Source organism: Telopea speciosissima, chromosome 11, assembly GCF_018873765.1.
Source record: "Telopea speciosissima isolate NSW1024214 ecotype Mountain lineage chromosome 11, Tspe_v1, whole genome shotgun sequence".
Taxonomy (NCBI): Eukaryota; Viridiplantae; Streptophyta; class Magnoliopsida; order Proteales; family Proteaceae; genus Telopea; species Telopea speciosissima.
Window position 1 is genome coordinate 31823671 of NC_057926.1, and position 15742 is coordinate 31839412.

Here is a 15742-nt window from a genome sequence, read left to right on the forward strand (position 1 = left end):
CGCTTCTTTTAGGCCTGTAACACCATTTTCACCTTGCTAAATGGTATTTACTTCTTCTCTTGAATTTAACCCCAAATAAAATTCATGCATCAACTTCTCCATTTTATTTGTTACAGACATATGAGCCAGCAACAAAGAAATCAAATACAGTGGTACACTTGCAAAATTACTTTGTATGATTGTAACCCTGCCTCCAATTGACAAATCTTATTTTCCAACCTACAAGTCTGTTGCCATTGAAAAGTATCCTGATGACATGTATGAACTGCAAAGAGGAAGAGGTCAAATAAGAAACCCAGAACAGACTCTGAGGGGGGACTCTCTGATGCCAAAGGCAGTTCGACGTACAGATGAGTTGATCAAAGGGGTACGGATAGAGTAGTATGTAAAAAGTGAGAATCTTTTTATCTAGGTCCCTCTCTAACCTTTTAGAACCTAGAGCGGTTAGCGAGGCGGTTGAGAATCTCTCTGCTTTATATCCTCTGACATGTGGCAGTGATGGTATAGCTACTCACCCCGATGAGGGGTAATGTCTCCTAGTGGAGAGTGGGATCTTCTCCTGTGTGATGCCGATTCTAACTGCCTCCTAGATCATGTCTGACATCAGTTGCTTGGACCCCAAGGCAAGTCTTGCCGCCACGTGTCGTCGCGCCCTTCAAAGGGCCTATCTAGTAAGATCCTGCCATGTGTCCATCATTCACTGACTAGCTATTTTTGGGCGTATCAAAGTCCTTTCTCCATGCTTTCCAAGTTGGATCCGAAACCAAAGAAAATCTAGGATAAGCCCTAATTTGAATTCCCAAGTAATTAAAGGGATTTTCTCAAAAAATACAGCATAGTTTATGGGCTCCTTCAATCACCACCTCTGCTGTCACATTCTCGACTCTAATGAAAAACTTTTAGTCAAGGTGTACTCCATCCTGCCATGGCTTCAAAACATCTCAGCATTGCCCTCAAAGTTTCTGCTTGTCCCAGTCATAGATGAGGAAGAAGACGCGGTCGGGGTTCACAAGGGAACCCAGATTTCTTTTTGTTTTAGAAACAAAGCCGACCGGTCGGCTTGGGTTTGATATGAGCATAAACCAAATCTTGTCACTTTTCCAAACATTTGAAACTTGATCGTTGAATCGGGATGAGGACACGTGTCATCCTTACCGACTAGGGCAAGATGATGGCAGGACTTTCCTTGGTAGTAGAGGATCTGAATCCACGCTTTTACTATCAACCTCACCAAAAAGTGCTCTTTTTTGAATTTTTGTCCAATTCAGAATGTCATCATCCAATATAAATCGGTATGGTATAAGTATTGATCGTGAACTATATCCCCCCCCCCCCAAAACTTACCTCCTCTCTTGTAGTTGTGATTAAAGTCTCATTGGATAATTAGATGGATAAGTTGCACTATTTCAATATGTTGGTTGTGGTTTCAAATCTTGTAAACAGTCTCTCCTACAAAGCAAGGGATAAGGTTTACATTTGCTCCTCCCAAAACCTTGCAATAGCGAAATCCTCGTGCATTGGGATGCTCTTAGACAAGTAAGACCAAAAACAAATTCTATTGCATATTTGTATTCAAATTTGAGATTTGTTGGAAAATAAAAAGGAGATATTTTATATTGGCCACATGTATTTCCTTCATCACTTTTCTATTAGTATTTTTCAAGTAAAACATTATTTGAATTAGCCACATGTGTTATTTGTTTTTCATTTTAAACGTAAATTTACAAGTATTTTTTAATCTTCTTGAATTGTATAGCTCATTATGCATTGAGATTATTCTTTTGGTAAATAAATTATATGATATCATAATATAGTCTTTTGATTTCTTTTTCAATCTAAAAATATTTTAGTTTCAAATTTTTAATATATATAAAAATATGATGCTTGGATGTGCTAAATTGCTTGACATACACAAAAACGATCAACCAATGGACGGGAGACATGTGGCAGATTCCTACTGGCCAACTCAGTTGCTGGAAAGAATGACACGTGCAGACGAACCTTCCCTTGACGGCCAAGGAACCATCCCTAAACACAACCCAAGGACAGTTAGAATAAACCATCGCACTATAGAAGATTCCATCCCCCACTAAGAAACACTTCACCTAATAAGGAGAGGAACTATCTCACCATCGCCATGTGCCAAGGGTTAGGGACCAGTGACATCCCCAATCGTCTCGATAACCTCCCAAAGTATAAATATCAGCAGGGGGACCCAAGTACGAGGATCTGAACACTTTTACTTAATGCTCTCTCCATACCCCTCACTTCAGTATTTGTCTATGCGCCGAACTGACTTAAGTAACGAAGAGTGCCCCCCCTGGCAGTCCGCTCCAGGTCTTTCCTATGTCTTCCCCTTTTTGTAGGACGTCCACGTCAGCGATGAGGTTTTCGGCAGCAACACTGCTAATAGAAATAGTCATCAAAGATATCTCCTTACTCATCTACACCGGTGACTTCTATTTTTTTTTTTCGCATATCATCAATTGCTAGAATATCTTTTTTTTCATTTTCTAAAATTGACTTAGATAGTGAGTCAAATTAAGAAGTAATACTAGAGATAAGAGTTTCAATGAGTTATTATGTAGAAAATGAAATGTATAATGATGTAGGAAAAAGATGAAACAAAGAAAAATAATCAAATAACAGTAACGTAAGGATATACATGGTTCAGCAAGATGTCTACATCCACAATGAGATGAGAACAAATTCACTAACAATGGAGAAAGGGTTACAAGATCTCCTTCTCACGCCTCTCTTTATTTACAAAGAATTCCCTATAAAAATTTAAAGGGAAAATAAAAAGATCATTTTTTTGAAATTACTCTCATGTAAACCCTAAAAATTTTTCTCTAGGACTGACACCTACAAACCTTCTTATGGACCCCCCAGCTCAGCATGGCCCAAGAAACAAAGATAAGGAGTAGGGTGGGCCGACTCCTACGGACCTTGAACAGAATTTCTTAGGCAGTCTACAATCAAAACTACTGACTACATGACATCAACATGTTCATTGCGAGGTTTCATTTTTGTCTGCAAGTTCAATGTTTTTGGAATAGAGATTATATTAGCAAGTTTAAAATTTCTTGGTTCATGGCAATTATATTTAGATTATTTTTGGAGTCCAAGTTTCAAAATAGATTTCAAAATTATTTCCCACATTGTTTTGGTGATGTAGGTTGTAGTCTTGGACAACCCATGTACCTTTGTGAGAAAGCAAAAAAATAAAGGAACATGTTTATTCCCAAATTGCTCACCTACAAGTGTGAGGACTTGTTTATACATATCTATGGGAATTTAAAGGGATGTGGATTCAAAAGGAAAATATCCCTCATTGGAGATGTCCAGGTTGGGTCCAGGGTGCCTTTTCACGTAGGTGGGTGCTCATGTCAACCCATATATTACACTAATATGTAGAGATACATTCGTATATGTACAAATGTATATAAACACAGTTGTATGTGTACATCCTTATGTATAAGCTATGACATCTATAAGTTCGTATTAGATGTCTTTGCATCAGCTCCGTTTTGCATCAACTCTGTTACGGTTGAAAGTGCAAAAATTGCATGTAAGTGCACTATGATTTTGATTTGGTTTCCTATTGGGTTGTTAGAATAAGGAATTGTAGGATGTTCAACTATAATTGTTACGTGTGCTAGATCTCACCTTGTATGAGAGTTTAATCCCATCTTGAAGAAGGATTTGGGAATTCATGGTGCTGCAACCCAATTTTTGAGAACTATGGGAAGGAATCAAGGTAACCATTTTTGTTTTTAACTATGTAGTTTCATAACATTATTTGCAGTTAATAAGTCAACCTTGATTTTGAATTGCATGCTGGAAATTATAATTGGATGGGGGCTAATTTGTTGTGTTAAGAATGGAAGAAAACCCCATTTGAGAGCCCCAAACCCTTTTTGTGAAGAATTCCAGGATCCGGTCTACCGGTACGAAGAACCGGATCAACCTATTAGTGTACCGGAAGGATATTTTGAAGTCAGTAGCCATTTTCTCAGTCCAGTTGGTCCAATTTGAGATGACTTAAAACACAATTGTAGGAGAAAGTTAGATTACCGATGAAACCAGGCACAAGGCGCCTGTTTAAGACCATAAAGTGAACAATGGAGCTTGCAGTCATGGAGAGGTTTGTTAGCATCCGCAAAATCTGGAGGTTGAGACATTTACACCTCCTCTGAGAGAATGTCGTGAAAAAAGGCATTATGTGTATCCAGTTGTCTAATAGACCACCCCTAAGAGATGGCAATAGCAAGAACAGAGCAAATAGTGGTGGGATTGATCACAAGGTTGAAGGTATCGGTGTAGTCAACTCCCTATTATTGGTGAAATCCCATTACAATAAAACATACTCTGTAACACTCAAGAGTACCATCAGCCTTCCGTTTGATGTTATAAACTGACTTAAACTCAACACGAATCATAGAATCAGTCTTAGGAACAAGAGACCATGTACCATCCAAACCAAAGCATTGAACTCATCTGTCATTGCAGCACACAACTCTAGAAACTTGAAAGCCTACATAAAATAAGTTGATTCAGTAGCAGGTGTAGTGACAATAAGGGCATTGGGAGGTTGGGGCAAGGCAGTAACGTCATCCGATGGAGACGAGTTGAGAGGAGGGAGGCCGGTGGTGTGGAGATAAGTTGAAGACCCACTGGTGGGGAGATGATGGATTGGGAGGGAGGGGATTAAAGGTCCTCAATAGGATGAGTTTTAAGGGGAGCTAGGGGTGGTGGTGGAAACCAGTGGGAGTGAGCATAGGGGAGGCATGGGATATGGGGACGGTGGGGGAGAGGTGAAAGGGGAGGTGGAGTGAATTTCTAAACAGAAAGTAACAGTTTAGAAAATGGAGGGAACATTTAAAACATTAGACTAATCGAAAATACAGAGGAGAGGACGGAGAAGGGATAAAAGCAGAAACTATATGAGAGATTGGTAAGCCCTTACCATTACTGACGTGAAGCTAATCTTAGCTATTATGTTCATCAAAGAAAGAGAGGACCGCAAGTCCGATATAACATGGTGGGAAGCACCCATATCAGGGTACCATGGCAGGGCGTTAGATGGGTAAATGGTGGGTAGAAGGGGCAGTTGGGAGGGGGAAGTAAAGAGCAGTGGTATGGTAATAAGGGTATTTGTTGTGAGCAAAGAAAGGTGGGGTGGTACAAGGGTGGGAGGGCGGTAATAGCAATTGGTGCAGGAGTGATTGTTAAGGTTATAGATAGAGCACGACTAACCACAACCACCAGTTTGAGGGTAACAGCCACCGCGACCATGACCATACCCCCACGCCCCTGTCCCATACCGCAACCAGTAGAAGAGGAGTCGGTGGTCTGAGAAGGAGGGAAAGGGGTATCCTTTTGAATGTTGTTGGCGACCGGAGAAGATTGACTGTCAGTAAGGTGCAACTTGGCAATAGTATTGGAGCACAGGAACTCATGGCTGATGAGAAGGCCATGATGATCTGTGTAAGAGATAGGCGCTTCACAACCAAGAAGTGTGGGAACAATATCCTGGAGTTCTTGACGTGTCAAACAAAACATATGATTGTTGAAGTATTCAGTACAAAGAGGATGATCGGCAGAAACTAACTCATCAGCGATGGATTTGGCATGTTGATGAATATGAGAGACGAATTCGTCAGGGCATTCGTTAAAGCCATGAAGACTGAGTGAAGGGTCATAAGACGAGTCGCAGATGTGGAGCCGAATGTAAAAGCAAATGAATCCCAGATATCCTTGCTTGTTGTCTTGTTGAGGATGAGCGGTAAGACATCTTCAGAAAGAGACACAATGAGTAAACTCATCAAATCTACATCCTATTCTTGCCATTGGACAACAACAGTTGGATCGGTGGGGCAAGGATGATCCATCAATGAAATGAAATAGGCGCTATCCTTTGAGAAAGGGGGTGATCTATGCTCTTCATGGAGGGTTGAGGGGGAGGAGCGGCGATGAGAGGGAGAATCAACGGGATTAGTGGTGATGGAGGGTAGGGAGCTGGTAGACATGCTGCCGATTTAGGGAAGAGTTGAAGGAGAAGGAGAAGAAGAAGATGATGAAGAGTGCGGCTAGGGCTTGTGGAGAGAAGCGTGAATCAATGGCTCTGATACCATATCAAATTTGGGTTTCTTATTGATTGTAAGATCTCCAATAGGAGATTATATAGAGTACAAGATATTGGACTCATAGAGTCCTAACCGAACTATACAAATACTGTGTTATTATATGTGATATAGAATCCTATAATACTTCGCAGAGATAAGGTTTAATGATAAAGAAAAACAATCCTAAACCAGTCCTACTTCTAAGAGACCAAGATCGTTAGACTTCTATATTGGTTAATAGACACCAAAGAGGACTGCCAAGCCATTATTGATGGCTTGAAAGATCTCAAGCACCTCATAGGGTCTCAATAACAATCCCTGAAGCCTTCTTCAAGTATCTCCTTAGAGAGATCATTCGTCCTCCCTCTCCTTTCCTTGGGGTAATGCTCTGTCCTAGTCTTGAGACATTCTTCAAGTATCTCTTCAGAGATCTCTCTCTCTCTCTCTCTCTCTCTCTCTCTGAAATTTACTTAAATAAAAAATACAACTAATGCCGTTTCTATTGTTGTTTCTTAGAGGATACACATTTTAAAGATGTGTGTACGTGAGTAATTACTCTCCACATATGAGGAGGTGATAAAAAGGGCTACCCATTTCATGAGGCTCCTGCTACTTTAAGGTCTTGAAAGGGGCATAAGTATGCAGCCTTAACCCCATTTTGCAGAGAGATTATTTCCTAATTTTAACCCATGACCAATCGACCATCAAATTACAATAGATCAACCTTACCATTTCGCCGAGACCTGCAACGATAAGACTTCCGCTATTGCAGGGTCTAGGGCAGGTCATAAGTACGTAGTCTCATTCCCACTTCTCTTTTTATCAATATTAAAAAGAGAATTAAAAAATAAAAGAACTGGTAGATGAACCATCCTCTATGAGCAGACGAAAACTTTCCTACATAATATGTTGAAAAGACAATATCAACAACTGATCGACAAATTAATCAAAGAACCAGCTGATCCTCAAAAGGGACCATTGGGTGGACCGGTGACTCAATATATTCAACTGCATATATCAACAATACAAAAGCTACAGACCCTTCCTTCTAACGCATCATAGCTCTGAACTCCTCGAAGCTAAGTACTCCATCACCATTTAGATCGAATGTGCTTATCATGGCTTTACACTCCTCAATCGTTCTCGACTCATCGAGTCGACTCAGCATCTTCTTTAAACTCTTTGGTGTTATTCTACCAGAACCTGCTTTCTCCTCATACATAGAAAACGCCTCTCTCAAATCCTCCTCCTCCTCTTTCTCTCCATCTGCCTCCAACAATTTAGCAAAATCATCAAACCCTAACAAACCATCACCGGAGCTTACCAAGGTCGCCGCCTCTTCCTCCGACAGTTCACCTCCCACTATCTTTACACAACTTTGCAACTCAGCTGGCGATATCTTCCCGTCTCCATTCCCGTCGAAATACCGGAATAGCCGCTCAGTTTGGTTGCATTTGGGCGCTTTAGGATCGACGGAAATAGTTCTCTTCTCCATCTTCTCCGGCAAAGAAGTTTGAGCTCCTCTTTCCATGGCGTTGACTGAACTTTTGAACAAACTCGATTGAAATCAAGAATTCAAAATGGGTATGAGTGCCTCTGAATTTGAAGCTTGAAAGGGTACACTAAGAAATCGAGATATATATATGAAGTAGTGAGCTTGAAAAGGCTTAAGGCTTAAGAGATAAGAATCTATGTTGAGAAGAGACAGAAATATATATAAGCCTACAAAGCTGCATAGATAACCCTTCGAGTATGTTCCAGAGAATTGGAGATTGTTTATCTTTATATAAAATATTATGGGCTGTGTATGTGGGCTAGCGCGTATTGGAAGGAGAAGGGAAATTCCGGGTCAAAGAGGTTTTCGATCTGCTTTGTTGTTTTTTTATCACTAATCCATTTGTCATCACATCATCTGACGCAGTGGAAATTTCATCTGCTCTTGCGTCATTAGCTGCACTGTCCCCTTAACTTGCCCATTTTTTCACGCCAAAATGAATTTCGGCGTAAATAATCACCCCAGGTCCCCAACCCATCTCACTCATCTCACACCCATAAAGGTGTGGGGACCATTGGGACGGTTACCTACGATGTGGACTCAGGTTCATGTACGAGAACATTCTCGTACATTTCTGAACCAACCTTATGGAATCCACTTTATGGATCCCATTTTATGAATTTGATCAGATCAGCTCAGGAGCCGAACTCCCTACGTCCAAGGGAGGGGATTCAAATTCAAAAAATGTCATTGTCGGTTGAAATCACAGAAGCACGAAAAGAATGTCATTGTCGGCTAAAGATTACAAAACCAAAATAATAACAAAATGGTTCCAACAAAGAAACTTCAATTTGGTAGTCTTCAGCGAGATCAACCATATAAACTGTTTCCTCTGCCTTGGAGGCTCTTCTTCCGCTGCCATCGGATCCTCCGCCTGCGCCAATCATATCATCCGCCAGATCCTAAACAGGAAGCGTAACCGTCCACAAGTTGTGACAGAAGCCGGGCTTTGAAAGTCTCAAATTCTAAGCAGTCAGTTCCCGGCAACCTTCTCATCCTGAAACACAGCGAGAATCTCACGACTAGAGTTTAAGTCAAGTTGAGTTTCAGATACGATATTCAATACCAACAAGGAAAGAATCAGATTCCTTCCGTACTGGCGTTTCCATGGATATTCACAAGCCTTTATGTATGTCCATTCCACTTCAGAGACCCATGGAAGTCAGTCCCTATGGGATCAGCGAGCCTAGCCGACTCTTATCTCTTCTGGTTGTATTCTATCCGGACTCCTCATACACATCGTGCAGCAACAGTTCAGATTATTAAACCTCAGAAAATAGAATCTTTTACACAATCTTAGAATATCTGAATTTGAATACTATTGTTCATTGACGATGGTAAACAATATATAGAAGATGGGTTTGCAAAACCCCCTACATGTGATAACGCTTAGAGAGTTCTATTCTAACTAGATATAAAACTACTAGATAATAGAAAACCAAATCTGATCAAATCTAATAGGAAACCAATTCAAATCTTCTACGGCGTTCCTGCCCATAGCGGTCTGAGCGGCGCACAAATAAGGCGAGGCACAATGACCGCCTTACCCCTGCCCGAGCGGGGGTAAGGCGGTCATTGCACCTCGCCTTATTTGTGCGTCACTCATACCACTATGGGTAGCGCGCCGTAGAGGATCACGATCCAATAAGAAACCAAATCTGATCTCAACATAGATAGAGATTGATGAGTAAAACTCTATCTATGTGTCACTACATCCCCTCAAGGTGGAGGTTTGAGTGAGCGAATCTTCAGCTTGTCCCGAAGGAAGGTAAACCATGCAGTGGTGAGTGGCTTGGTGAGAGCATCGGCAAGTTGATCAGCCGTGGATATAAATTGGACAGAGAGCTGACGTTTGGCAACACGATCACAAACAAAGTGGAAATCGATCTCCACATGTTTAGTCCAGGCATGAAAAACAGGGTTGGTAGACAGGTATGTGGCCCCAATATTGTCACACCATAAAACTGGGGGACCAGGGAGAGAGAACCCCAATTCACGAAAGAGAGCCTCTAGCCAGACCAATTCAGCAGCTGCATCGGCTAGGGCTTTGTACTCAGTTTCAGTGGAGGAACGGTCACAGTCCGTTGTTTGGGAGAGTTCTAGGAGATGAGGTTAGGGCCAATAAATATAGCAAAAGCGCCCGTGGACTTTCTGTCCTCGCTGCTACCGGTCCAGTCAGCATCAGAGAAGGCCTGCAAGGTGATATCCTTAGCCTTGCTTATGAGAAGACCATGAGAGACAGTAGATTTAAGATAGTGTAGAATACGCTTCACCAAAGTCCAGTGATCATTAGTAGGGGCATGCATAAATTGGCAAACCTGGTTCACGGCAAATGCCACATCTAGCCTGGTTAAAGTGACATACTGCAGGGCACCCACAAGGGAGCAGTATTGTGTAGCATCAGAAAAGAGAGCACCCCCTGAATCTGAAGATGGCATAGTGAGAGCCATACGAGTGGCTATGGGATTGAAGTCCACCATACCAACCCGTTGTAAAATATCTATGATATATCTAGACTAAGATAAGAGGAGTCCCTTGGAGCCATAGGTAGCCTCAATTCCAAGGAAAAAATGAAGAGGATCGAGGTCTTTCATGGAGAACTCAGATGAGAGCTGGGCAAGAAGCGTAGTAATCAGATCATGAGAGTTTCCGTTAACTAAAATGTCATCCATATAGATAAGGACATAGACGGTGTGTTGTGTATTCTTCAAGATGAATAAGGATGGGTCAGTTTAAGAGGCACTGAATCCCAACAGAACAAGGTATTGAGATAGCCAAGTGAATCAGGCGCAGGGAGCTTATTTTAAACCAACAAGAGAACGATGAAGTTTGCAAACATGATCCGGGCGAGCTACATCAGTGAAGTCCTGAGGTTGCACCATATACACCTCTTCAGAGAGGATACCATGCACAAAAGCATTGTGAACATCGAGTTGGCGAACAGGCCAACCTTGAGAGACGGCAATACTTAGGACGGTGTGAATGGTGGTCAGATTAATAACCGGACTGAAAGTTTCTATGTAGTCAATGCTAGGTTATTGATGAAAACCCTTGGCAATGTAGCGCTCAAAAGAACCATCGGCCTTATGCTTGATGCAATAGACCCATTTGCAACCAACCAGGTTCAAATGAGGAGCCCGTGGAACTAAAGACCAGGTGCCATTTTAATCAGGGCATTGAATTCTTCAGCCATGGCAGCCCGCCGCTCAGGATCCTTAGACGCCTGCATAAAACAAGAAGGCTCGGGGGGGGCAACATTAGTACTTAAAGCATGAGGCCGAGAAGGCCTAGGGCGGAGGGACATAGGAAGGGTAGAGGAGGGAAGAGGGGTGGTGGTGGTATAAAGGTCCTGTAGGGACCCGGTGCAGGGAATGGGGGACAGAGAGGGGCCCGAGGAGGATGATGGGGGCAGGGAAGGTGTCACGGGTGGTGGAGAGTTTGGGGTAGGTGGTGGTACAGCAAGAGGATCAGGGGAGTGGGTTAGGAAGGGAGGATCCACGAGTGGGGAAATAAGGGAGGGGTAGGAAGCCCAGGGTGGACTAAAAGAGGGTGAAGGAGAGAGAGGAGGGGAAAGAGAACTACAAAAAGGGAAGTGATGCTCATCAAATCGAACATGACAAGCAATCCAAATTTTGTGAGAGTGGAGGTCAAGACAGCGGTAGCCAGTGTGAGAGGGACTGTAACCAAGAAAGACACAGGGAGTAGAGCGAAAATCCATTTTATGGGAGTTGTAGGGGCGAAGATGAGGAAAACATAAGCAACCAAAAACAAGGAGAAATGTTTAATTAGGAGCCTTATGATGAATTAATTGAAAAGGAGAAATGTTGGTAGAAACCCTAGAGGGCATTCTATTGATGAGAAAGACAGCAGTTTCGAAAGAGAAATGCCAGTATTGCTTAGGGACATCACCATGGGCTAGAAGGGAGAAACTGGTTTCAACTATGTGACAGTTGCGGCGTTCTACAGCCCCCTGTTGTTCATGGGTGTGGGGGCAGGAAAGGCGATAGGTGATACCTAAGGTAGTGAAAAAGGAGGGGAGAGTGCGATATTCACCCCCACATCAGTTTGAACCGCACGAATTTTATGATTAAAGAGACGTTCAACCAAAGATTGGAAGGAACGAAAAATAAAGAAGACATCAGATTTATGTGCTATAGGGTAAAATCAAATAAACTTTGTATTGTCATCCACAAAAATTACAAAGTAACGGTGACCATTACTAGACAATTGAGGGGATGGTCTCCAAACATCACTGAAAATTAATTCTAATGGAAAGAGAGTGCGAGAGGGAGATGGACCTAAAGAGAGACGACAGGACATGCCTAGTTGATAGACGTTACATAAATTAGATAGCCGTGTAGACTGACAGGGCAGCTTATTGTGACTAATCATAAACCTAAGAAGACGCTCGAGTGGATGACCAAGACGCTGATGCCAACCATCAAGGGATGTCCTTTCAGCAATACTGATAAAGGGGGAAAGCGCTGGAGCAGTCGAAAGGGTGTAGAGACCCTGGTTACTCGGTCCAAAAAGCAGGATTTTCTTGGTTACCTGATCCTTGACAAAAAAATGAGAAGCATAAAATTGAAAGTAAGCATTATTGTCCTGACAGAATTTTTGAACTGTTAATAAATTTTTAGAGATGGAGGGAATGTGTAAAACATTAGAGAGAGTAAAAGAAAGGGAGTCAGAGAGAGAAGGGATGGAAGAGCTACCAATGTGAGATATGGGGAGACCCTTAACGTTGCCCACGTGCAACTGATCCTGACCTGCGTAGCCATCATAGGAAGATAGGGAATGGATATCAGGGGTAACATGGTGGCAAGCACCGGTGTCGGGGTACCAGGTTAGGGCGGTGCTAGGTGGAGGGGTGGGAAGAAGGGGGGTTAGTGAAATAGGAATTCGGTGGAAAGGGGTGAGGGAAATAGGCATTCGGTGGAGGAGTAGGAGTGTAGGGATGAGAAGTGGGGTTGGTTGTAGTGGCAGGGTGGTAAAAAAGGTGTGCCTGATCTTTGTAGTGACACTGAGAGGCAGTGTGAGATAGACGATGGCAAACTGTGCACCATGGTTTAGGACTCTAAGAGTTGGAGCGACCACCATTGCGACCACGGCCACGGCCCCATGACCACTGGCAGAAGTGCAGGTGTTAGAGGTAGAAGCACCGCGCTGCACCTGGTTGGCGAAGGGGGAAGTAGAAGAGACCGAAGAATCTATAATTGTCAGCTTGTTCAAAGAAGTACCATGGAGAAACTCGTGGCTCAGAAGCATGGCATGTAAGTCATCAGATGAGATAGCCTCGGTACGGGTCAAAAGAGTTGAAACCATATCACGAAAATCACTCTTCAAACCACAATAGATGTACAAATTGAAGGTGCTTGGATGAAGGGGCTGGCCAGCGACAGCTAGCTCTGCTGCAATAGCTTTGGCCCGATTGAGAAATTGGGAAACATTCTCATCAGGTTTCTGTTCAATATCCTGGACAGCCATCATGAGAGACATTAAACGACTTTCAAAGGGTGCAAAGAGCGAAGTGCAAAGGGACTCCCATATCTCTTTACTGGTTTTCTTTCCAAGGATGAGAGGAAAGACCTCATCAAAGAGTGAGGAAATAATTAAGCTGCGGAGGAGGGCATCTTGGCGACGCCAAGTAGCAGCGGCAGTGGATTCAGCTGGGCATGGGGTTGTGCCGTCCAAGTATCCAAACAAATTCTAGGCAGAGATCAAAGGTTCGATTTGAGTGTGCCAATACAGGAAGTTTTGGGGAGTCAACTTAATGCGGAAAGGGAGATGCAGGCACGGAGGATGGTTCAATGATCGTTTGATCAGGCATACTAGAAGTAAAGAGAAAGAAGAGGAGATGGGAGAAAAACCAGGAACATTCAACTCGCTAGAGAAGAAGCGGCTAATACCATATAAAACCTTAGCAAACAAAATAGTTACACAATCTTAGAATATCTGAATTTGAATACTATATTTCATTGATGATGGTAAACAATAAATAGAAGATGGGTTTGCAAAACCGTACATGTGATAACACTTAGAGAGTTCTATTCTAACTAGATATGAAACTACTAGATAATAGGAAACCAAATCTGATCAAATCTAATAGGAAACCAAATCTAATCTCAACGTAGATAGAGGTTGATAAGGAGTAAAACTCTATCTATATCACTACAGATTAGGATGGTATCTCACTATAGTGAATTAGAAAGAATGTAGTGGATTTGGATCCGATATAACACATTTGCATTCAAACTTGAGAAAATCATAATGATTCACCTTTGCATTCAAACTTGAGAAACCTATAAGGAATTGAAACGGAAAACGTTAGATTACCTTAGAACCATAAGCGAAGTTCCTCCTCTAGATGGTAGTTATTCCTCGCATGAGCAACCATAGGGATTGAAGAATGCAGCTTCTTGAATCTTCAATCCAGCGCACGTTAACGATCACAACTACACCAAAACTTGGGATTCAAAATCCTAAAACCCAAGCACCACTCACTACTCAAGATGAGAGAGATTCGGCTAGGGGGGACACTGGAAAATTCGTTTCAGTCCCCCCCTCCCCCCTCTATTCTCTTAAATAGTGAAATAGTCCGGAGCTGCACAATGGCCAGTTTCTAGACTAAGCCTGGGTCTTTGCGCTGCGCAATGTTCAGTTTCCTAAATTGAACCTGCTACTATGGTGGTTCTTAAGATTCTGTAATATTACGCATACTATCTTGCTACTAAAGTGAGAAGATGTAGAATCTAAAAAGGATTTCATATTTCTTCTAATTATGGTAGATGATTTAATTTAATTAAAGTATATTTAATTGTCATAATTAAAAAGATAATTAATCTATTTATATTTTCTGATAATTATCGTGCATAATTAAACTCCTTTAATTTGCATTAGGATCCACCACTGATCAATTTTTCATAATGAACTATAAATCATGTAATTTAATACTGTCAAACCCCCAATTCATTTTACATGTCCTTATCAGAGATTTTGTGATCACGGTCAAACGCCAAAAACTCAATCAAACATTGCTAAATTAATATAGTAATGGGAGAAAGAACGCCACTCAGTCGTGCAGTACAGCGTGTACCTGCACCCAGACACAGCCATGCGCGAAATACCGACGCACCCCCTGAAAAGGTGAATAGGATCAGGGGTGCGCCGGTCATTTCACATGGGGTTGTTTCTGGGTGCAGGTACACACAGCACTGCACGATCGGGTGGCATTCCTTTTCCTATAATAATATATTTGATAAAATGAAAATAATTTTGTAAATAATTTACAAAAGTGTCACTGGATCCAGAAGATTCTAGTCCAATCGATTATAGACATTCTCTCTACTTGATATTCCCCAATCAAAGGTAGTGGATTCCATGTGGAGCATCTCTTTCATTCACGATGCATCACCACAAATCCAGCACGCTAATATGTAGTCTAAGAGACATCAACCTTTTGGTGTACCAAAACCCGTGATGTAACGCCGTAAGGATAAGGGTCTCTTAGGTCAAAGGATTAACTAGTGATAGGTACGAATCTTGTCCTTATACGACAGGCTACTAGTAATACATGTGTGATCTATACCAGATTCTATTCTATACACATACATGATGCATAGTTACATTTATGTCCTGAAATCATCATTTTTAATAACGTACAATGAAACGGCCATATAGACAAGATGTCCGCTCCTATCCCTGGCCGAGAACAATTTTGGGTGAAAACCCATGGAATAAACTTATAAGCCTATTAAATAAATTGATGTAAAAATAAAATAACCATTATTCAATCAATTCTGGTTTGATGGATACATATTTCCAACAGAATTGTCTTCCTATACAAAACGAATTGTCTTCCTATACAAAACATAACAATAGCAAAGTAACAACAATACTCTAAATTTATATCTCAATATGGTATCCAAAGCCTAAAGCTCCAACGACCTCAAAGATCCATATTATTTTTATCTTTTTTTCCATGGTTGACGACACTTCTGACTCCACCACTGCAACCGGTGGTGGGTCTGCTCTCCTCCTCCCTCTCTCATGCTCACCA

The 15742-nt window shown here is 41.9% G+C and overlaps 1 protein-coding gene across 1 annotated transcript; it reads right to left on the reverse strand.

The window, feature by feature from the left end:
• Nucleotides 1–7073: 7073 nt before the first annotated feature.
• On the reverse strand, nucleotides 7074–7715 carry LOC122646313 (putative calcium-binding protein CML19). Its single transcript, XM_043839844.1, has one exon. It carries the CDS (start codon nucleotides 7657–7659, stop codon nucleotides 7177–7179), a length of 483 nt encoding a protein of 160 aa, XP_043695779.1. The 5' UTR covers nucleotides 7660–7715; the 3' UTR covers nucleotides 7074–7176.
• Between the last annotated feature and the right edge of the window lie 8027 nt (nucleotides 7716–15742).